Consider the following 8,103-nt stretch of genomic DNA (forward strand, 5'->3'; position numbering starts at 1 on the left):
AACCATCCTCGACGTAACTGTCTCTGCCAGCCTGCGATTATGTCCAGATTGCACGCCGACTCTCTCTCCGTTTCCTCGTATCGCGACCGTATCTCTCTAACTCTCTTGTCTCTCTCTCTCTCTCTCTGTCTTGCGTTTTCTCACGCGAGTCTACCCTATCTTCGTGCCACGGTGCTTAGAAATTTGTCGGAAATTTCAAACACGCGCCGGTACAACTTTCGCCGTGATTAAGGAAGACCGCGTCTGCCTGACGCCAGATTCTACGCAACGGGTAGTCTGATTAATAATTCGTGGCATCATGGCATGATACAAGGGGAAAAGGGCGAGGGACCTACGGGTCCTCGCGGGCTCACTTTACCAAGAGTAGTTGCCGAACATCGGATAACTGTCTTCCATTACACACGCGCGGAAGAACAAAACCGATCGCTGTCGTGTCGTCGGAAACTTCAAACACGCTCGACTAACTTTGCCGCAATTAAGGAGTGAACGGAGTAAATGGCGCAATTTTGGATGCTCCCTCGAGGCAACGAGCTTTGGGATACAGTGGTCGTTTGGTCGAGTGACGTCGGCCAAATATTTAAATCAGAAGACTTGCGCGTGATCAGAAGACGTGTCGCGGGCGCAATGTAACGAGTTGTTGAGCGAGAACAATTGCGCGAAGCGAGGGAAAACGATGTGTCAAGTAAAGGATGCGGAATACGAATACGAATTCCTCATGCTACACGTGCACGCACGCAAGATATCCTGCGAGATCATTCGATGCGACCCACATCCGTATATACCCGTCCGTGCAAGTATGAGACACGTATACGAGACACGCGACCCTATCCGACCCTAAGACATTGTACTCTTGAGAGCGGCGGTTGCAGTTTTCTCGCTGGTGGTTCACCGACGGAGAGCGAGGGGCGAGAGAGGAGGGAAATGCGGAAAAACAGTCACGTTTATCATAGAGCTCGGGAAGCAGAATAACGCGAGGTGGATGCGGGAGGTAGCGCAGGAGAATGGCCTACGCATAAGAATAAAGTGCTGTAATGTACATTGTCTCTCACCCCTCGCCATAAAGAAGAATGCTAAATGTCTAGCTGCGCAGGAGCACTCGACACAATGATTTCATTATGTAAAGTTCGTATGAAACACAAGCCAGTAACATGCTTTATTATCGGTGTATGTTCAGTTATTAAGATACGCGATCGTAATAATTGATAGATTATAATAATTAATTGACTATAAGATACAACAAAGTATTTTGCAAATTGTGGGTAGGGCGTGACGAAAGGTTTCATCTTCCTTCCCACTTACTTAAGAAATTTACGCCTAAAAATGCTTACTTTATAAGCAAAGTAAATTTCACAAAATTACATAACGAGAAAGTAGAAGTGGAGTCGTATTTGAACATCACAGACAATTTAAAACAATGTTAATGTTCACAAATAAGAAAGATCGCAAAGTGAAATGTAAATGTATACAATGTACACACACACACACACACACACACACACACACAGAGGCACGCAGGAGAGGAAACTACTAGTTACCACTGACCCTGACACTCCAGAGTGAATTTGCGCTAACTGCAATTCTCGAGAAAATAAACCGGTTTATCATCGAGCTTTCATACATATATGTACAGCTTTAAAAAAAAACGAAACTGACACGAAAGTAACGAGTTAGTCAAATTACCAAGTAGAATTACCGCGGAAATAAACTCCTTCTTCATAAAAATCAAATTAGTGAAATGACGAAAGATAATTCTCTCGTTTTCTCATGAAGCATTTTCTGAATTAAATGTTCGTTCCGGCTATAGCTCTTGTTAAATAATAAACATAAAACATGAAAGTAATGTAAATATGAGAGAGAGAGCTATGACATTCGCCGGGAAAGGGCGTAGTACGCCCAGGAAAGTACGCCGAGGCCCGGTCGACGCGTCCGTCTTTTTCCACTGCGAGGCGACGCAGTAGAAATCGACGAGTTTGCGCGACAAGGATGCTCTCGCACCGCGCAGAGGCAGAACAGACCACGCTGGTACATGCGCAATGGTGTATTGATCCTGCGAATTTCAGATGCACGTACCAGCATCCCAGTGGTCCAGCGGCTGTACATAATGTCATTTCTGCTCGACGTTCTTCCGGCGTTTCGCGAGCGGAACGATCCGCGCGAGTAATGAGAGCCGGACCGGAGTCCGCCCGGGGTATCGCCGTTTGATAAGCGCGCGCCGGAGATCGAACGTAATCCCGGATTTACGGTAGATTATGATACACAAGAAGGGCACGGGATAAAAGCACCGTATTTAGAGAACGAGTAAACGGGGAGTCCAAGGAGGCCGAAGCGCAAGTATGCCACGATCATTTAGATTACGCTCGATACACATATACATATCTCCGGCGATACTTCGATACTTATAAATAGGTGTTCGGTGAACGAAATCGATAAACATTGACAAAATATAGACGCAGTAAGCAGTTTTCGGAATAGTTTTCGTTTTAAAATAATAGTTTCTGTGGATAATTATAGTGTAAGAGCGACAATTGCGCCATGGAAAGGATCATTCAAATTTATGTTAAAGTGAAAAATAATAGTATTATGCTAATTATTTGTTGAAATATCACTTTGTAGAGATAATGTACCTTTTAAGCTTTCACGTTAACGAATGTATTTATATATCTAAAATTTTTTGCAACGCAACGAATATTAATACGATCTGTGAGTTATATGAATGTATGTTATGTATGATTCTAGCAAGAAAAAATTGTGCTGCTCGAAACACTCTGGAGCACGAAATTATTACGAGTCTGTTATCGATAAGCTCGCAAACTTCATTTTGCTATTAATATCTCAAGGTTTGATACACTAAAATATTTTTCGTAAAAATTAATACGGACAGACGGCTGTGCTTAATGCAACAGGTTCATAAGTCTACAACTAACAACTCGCAAAGCTCACTTAAGCCATCGACATAGCATTTTAAATACTAATTAAATTAAATCGTAGCTTCAGCTGAGACAGTCGAGAAAAGTATTAACGACATAAGTTAGATTTAAAAAAAATCACAAAAGTGTAGAGCACAATCCCGAATATAAAAATTCTTATTTAATATTTCGCTTATTTTCTGGCCAACAAATTATTTTATGTCAATTTAAGGAATATAAAAAAATATACAACAGAAAAATAGAAAAAAAATTTGCACTATTATAATGAATATTTATGTACATATATTATATAATTTTCAAAATATTAAATTTGTTCATTTTTTAGATAATAACGTTCTCAGATATTTCAAGATTTATCTCAGATAAATCTACGAAATAAATCGGATAATCACATGTCGGTTTCTTAATATTTTTGTGCAGGATGCATTTGATGAGCCTTATTTAATCGTACGTTTGATCGCAAGGCAAAATGATGTTCTCTTTAATCATCCTGATCCTCTCGGTGGGGATCTGCTACAGCAATCCAGACGCTAAGAGACTTTACGATGATCTGCTCTCAAATTATAATCGGCTGATTCGACCAGTATCCAACAATACTGATACTGTTATTGTGAAACTAGGGCTCCGTCTCTCACAGTTGATAGATCTCGTACGTAGCGCTACAGATATAATTTTGCCGTTACCGAAAATTGTATTAATAAGTTTATATGCAACATATACATAAATTACATGTACAACTGATAAGGGGCTTTCTGTACACCTTTAATAAAACCTGCTCGTCATTTACAGAATTTAAAGGATCAAATCCTAACGACGAACGTCTGGTTAGAGCACGTAAGTGTTAAGTTATATGAGAAAATTCCAGTGACTTTTGATTGGTGTTGAGGTTGCGAGTCAAAAGACCAACATGACCGAAGCTGAATTAATAATTTCAGGAATGGCAGGACCATAAATTCCAGTGGGATCCCTTAGAATACGGAGGTGTCACTGAACTCTACGTGCCCAGCGAGCATATATGGCTGCCCGACATCGTACTTTATAACAAGTACGTGATGCTGCGTGCTCTAGTATCTCTTTATTTCTTTTACGATTATCGCGATCAAAAAATATAAGCGTGATGTACTGCAAATTGCATTCCTAGCTTTATTGATTCTTCATGCGAATATTGTGAATTTATATCCACATTAAAAATTTATAAACGCATTAATTCGAAACAACGAACCTTTATTTTCAGTGCAGATGGAGAATATGGCGTGACAACAATGACTAAGGCCATTCTGCATTACACTGGGAGGGTGCTTTGGACTCCTCCGGCAATTTTTAAATCTTCCTGCGAAATAGACGTTAGATACTTTCCCTTCGATCAGCAGACCTGTTTCATGAAATTCGGCTCGTGGACGTACGATGGCTTCCAAGTAAGTAAATCTAATATCTTGACACAACAAATACAAGGTAATTACAACATTGTTAATCAGATCCCTGATTAATTTTACCATGTATAGAAAGGAAATTATGAAAATTAAAAGCTGTACATAGAGTTTGTAATCATATACACTCATAGATTCGCACGGATACATACAATTATACAAACAATATCGTTGTGCACGCATGTACACGACAATCATTAATTATGTATAATATTTTAGAAGACAAAGCATATCAATTAAAAAATTCATGTAGGTAGCTCAAAGCGGAGTTAAAATTACACTTTTGAATTTATATTTGTATGTATTTGTCAATAATAATTAAATATTGTTTTTCCGATAACTCACGCACCAATAACCACGTTGTACTCTCAGTGCCTTTTATTAACTCGTCATTATTTTAACTTCAAGGTCGACAGTCCTTCGTAAATTTTTTTCTATTCATGTAAAAAATGAATCTCTAGTGCGTCACTCATTTAAAAATATTTTCCTCAGATCGACTTAAAGCATATTAATCAAAACGTGGGCGACAAGGTCGAAGTAGGTATCGACCTGCGAGAATATTATCCAAGTGTGGAATGGGATATATTGGGTGTTCCGGCGGAACGTCACAAAAAGTACTACCCGTGTTGCCTCGAGCCGTATCCCGATATTTTCTTCAACATAACTTTGCGTCGGAAAACACTGTTCTACACGGTGAATCTTATAGTGCCGTGCGTCAGCATCTCTTACCTATCGGTTCTGGCCTTCTACTTGCCGGCCGATTCTGGAGAGAAGATCGCGCTCTGCATCAACATCTTGCTATCCCAGACCATGTTCTTCCTACTGATATCCGAGATTATACCATCCACGTCGCTGGCGCTACCATTACTCGGCAAGTATCTACTCTTCACGATGATCCTAGTCGGATTTTCGGTCGTGATAACGATCGTTATTCTCAACGTGCACTACCGCAAACCGAGCACCCATAAGATGCCACCTTGGGTAAGAAGGATCTTCATCAGAAAATTGCCGAAGCTGCTTCTGATGAGAGTGCCCGACGATCTTCTCAACGATCTTGCCGCGCACAAGATACACGGAAGAGGAAAATCGGGAAAAAAAAGCAAGTTCAATGCTGCTATCGCGGCTGCGGCGCAATCATCGATAATATCTTCGCCGGATTCGGCCCGTCATCAACGAATCGATGGTACGATCTTTTCAAATTGCTGTAATAGATCCTTTGTTATACATATATTGTGCATTTTATACCTTTTAATGTATTAATCAAAATTACTCGCATATTAGAAGAAAAATACCAACCAGACGCAATAAGGTGTTTATATACTTTCCCACATTGTATATTGTAAAGAAATGATTATATATAGTTATCGCTATTTCAGGTTGCAACGGTTTACATACGACAACTGCCCATAATCGATTCCTAGTCGGCAGTTTAGCATACAATGGACTTCCAACGGTCATGTCCGGTCTTGACGAGTCATTGAGCGATGTAACGCCAAGGAAGAAATATCCTTTCGAGCTGGAAAAGGCTTTGCACAATGTCATGTTCATCCAGCACCACATACAACGCCAGGACGAATTCAATGCGGTAAGCACTTTCAGAAATCTGGTAACACAAATAAAAAAAAGGGTAGAACTAAAAAGTATAATTATAATGCAAACATCTGAAAGAAAGCATACATTCTGTTGCTTTTAAAAATACGAAAGTATTACGGATAAAATCGAGGTGTATATGGAACTAAAAGAATCAATTTTAATAGAGGAAAAATTCGTTCAAAATCATTCATGCTCTCTGCAATAGATACATATTCCCGTGTACTCGTTTGAATACATCGTCCTACATATTGATTACTATGTTCTCCATTATGTCATCGCAGGAGGATCAAGATTGGGGTTTCGTCGCGATGGTCCTCGATCGCCTCTTCCTGTGGATGTTCACGATAGCTTCGATAGCCGGAACCTTCATGATTCTATGCGAAGCACCGGCGCTCTACGACAACACGAAGCCGATCGATATGGAATATTCTTCTGTTGCTCAACAGCAATTCCTGCCGCAGGGCCAGGAGCTGCTGAAGACTATCGTATTGTAGGCGTATTCGTCAGGGCACGAGCGATGTGTTTCTAACGTATTATCAACGTGAAGGGAAGCGGCGAACTGTCTTTCCGAATACAGCCAAGTTGTGATAGGTCATGGCCGTGCCGTGGAACCGAAGAAACATCCTCCAAACGCGAAATGCAGCTCGCGATCGTTCATTATATATACATTACGATTCGTACTCAAACATTCAAATTATTATCTAGATAAATTACGAATCTCAATTTTAAGGCATATATATGAAATATAGTTACCACGCTAGTCTATTCGGTTCTAGGAACTGGCCTAATGATATAAACGTGATTTCATTCTGAAACAGACAATTCGCTGGCTTGCCTTGTGAGCGACGATTACAACACGATTATATTCCCGAAACAAATTGTATTTGTATCTACTATTATACGCGCAGTTAGTGCGCGACTCGTTCTTTGATAACGTCTATTGATGTTCGCAATGTTACAGCAGAAGACGACTCGCGATAGGTATCATTTATAAAACTTTTGGTAACGTTGGTTACACAGACGATTATATAACGGTGGTATCTTATCCGCGCACACCAAAATCTAACTATATATAGGACAAGTTTCATGCTCCAATTAATATCTTCCCGAAGAGCAATCAATTCATATACGTAGCTTAGTTTTTCGATAAATTATTAACAGAACTTTTTTCATTACGAGAACATATATATATACTCGAGTTTGTTCGATATACTGATGTACGTATTAAAAGCAAAAATAAAAATTATAAAAATCAAAAGTTAATTAAGTCTCTTTCTTAAATTACATTACGCGCATGCGACATACCTACCTCAATTAGGGAAATACGAACGCGCTTAACTGAATATATATTTTATTATTTCATATATTATACAAAAGTTGTATGATACAATATTTACGTAAATACGTGTGAAACAAACGGAAAGTATATAGGACAAAATACATTTCTACGCAGACTAGTTTAGTACCTTAGTGCTTGAATATAAAATGATATACTCGTTTATGAGGTAAGTGAAGGAATTATCAGAACAGTGAAAGATTTCAGGCGATAACAAACGCAGAAGTATGTTACACGCTGATTAAGACTAAAGAACACATGGAAAGTCAAAATTATTTAATTAATAAAAATCATTATTTAGTTAATCAAAACAACAAATTGACAAAAATCATGATTTAATTGGTGTTCTAATAATTTAACAAAAATTCAATATAAATCTTTGAAAATTAAACGCTCCTAGTTCTAATTATTTAATTTTCTATTTAAATTATTTGTTTAATTATATAATTAAATAACCAGAACATATTGACTTGTAAGAACGTTTGACTTCTAGATTTATATTAGAAATGCACTACAACTGCAAGAAATGTTCAGCAATAAAAAAAATTTTAAAATTTGGAACAGAAATATTATAATAAAGTTCATCAAGTGTTCAAAGTGAATTAAAAAGAAGTTACAGGAACAAGAGCTAGTTAAGGAAGATCATAATTGTATACGAAGAAATTAGAAAATGGGTACATTTGAAATAGCAAGGCTCGCTGTATTGTTCTACGCAAAATTTAAGATGTAAAAAAATATTAATTAATATAATAAATTTAAAAAGAAAAACAGAATTTATATATATATATATATATATATATATATATATATATATATATAT

The 8,103-nt window shown here is 38.2% G+C and overlaps 2 protein-coding genes across 3 annotated transcripts in view; one reads left to right on the top strand and one right to left on the bottom strand.

The window, feature by feature from the left end:
* Positions 1–2,052: 2,052 nt before the first annotated feature.
* On the top strand, positions 2,053–7,210 carry LOC112458361 (acetylcholine receptor subunit alpha-L1). 2 transcript variants are annotated; one of them, XM_025021962.1, is made up of 9 exons: positions 2,053–2,331; positions 2,737–2,837; positions 3,348–3,576; positions 3,717–3,761; positions 3,863–3,972; positions 4,162–4,342; positions 4,847–5,537; positions 5,731–5,939; positions 6,229–7,210. In XM_025021962.1, the coding sequence occupies exons 3-9, from the start codon at positions 3,397–3,399 to the stop codon at positions 6,439–6,441; spliced, it is 1,629 nt and encodes a 542-aa protein (XP_024877730.1). In that variant the 5' UTR covers positions 2,053–2,331; positions 2,737–2,837; positions 3,348–3,396; the 3' UTR covers positions 6,442–7,210. The 2 variants fall into 2 exon arrangements, with proteins under 2 accessions (XP_024877730.1, XP_024877729.1); XM_025021961.1 differs by lacking the exon at positions 2,737–2,837 and having other exon boundaries at positions 2,054–2,331.
* Positions 5,885–8,103, bottom strand: part of LOC112458362 (lipopolysaccharide-induced tumor necrosis factor-alpha factor homolog) — a 10,681-nt gene continuing 8,462 nt past the window's right edge. The window contains exon 5 of the transcript XR_003041198.1: positions 5,885–5,957. The gene's annotated coding sequence lies outside the window, so the exon portion shown is untranslated. The remainder of the gene's footprint in view (positions 5,958–8,103) is intronic.

The sequence above is a fragment of the Temnothorax curvispinosus genome, unplaced genomic scaffold, assembly GCF_003070985.1.
Source record: "Temnothorax curvispinosus isolate PA1 unplaced genomic scaffold, ASM307098v1 QBEX01008837.1, whole genome shotgun sequence".
Classification (NCBI taxonomy): Eukaryota; Metazoa; Arthropoda; class Insecta; order Hymenoptera; family Formicidae; genus Temnothorax; species Temnothorax curvispinosus.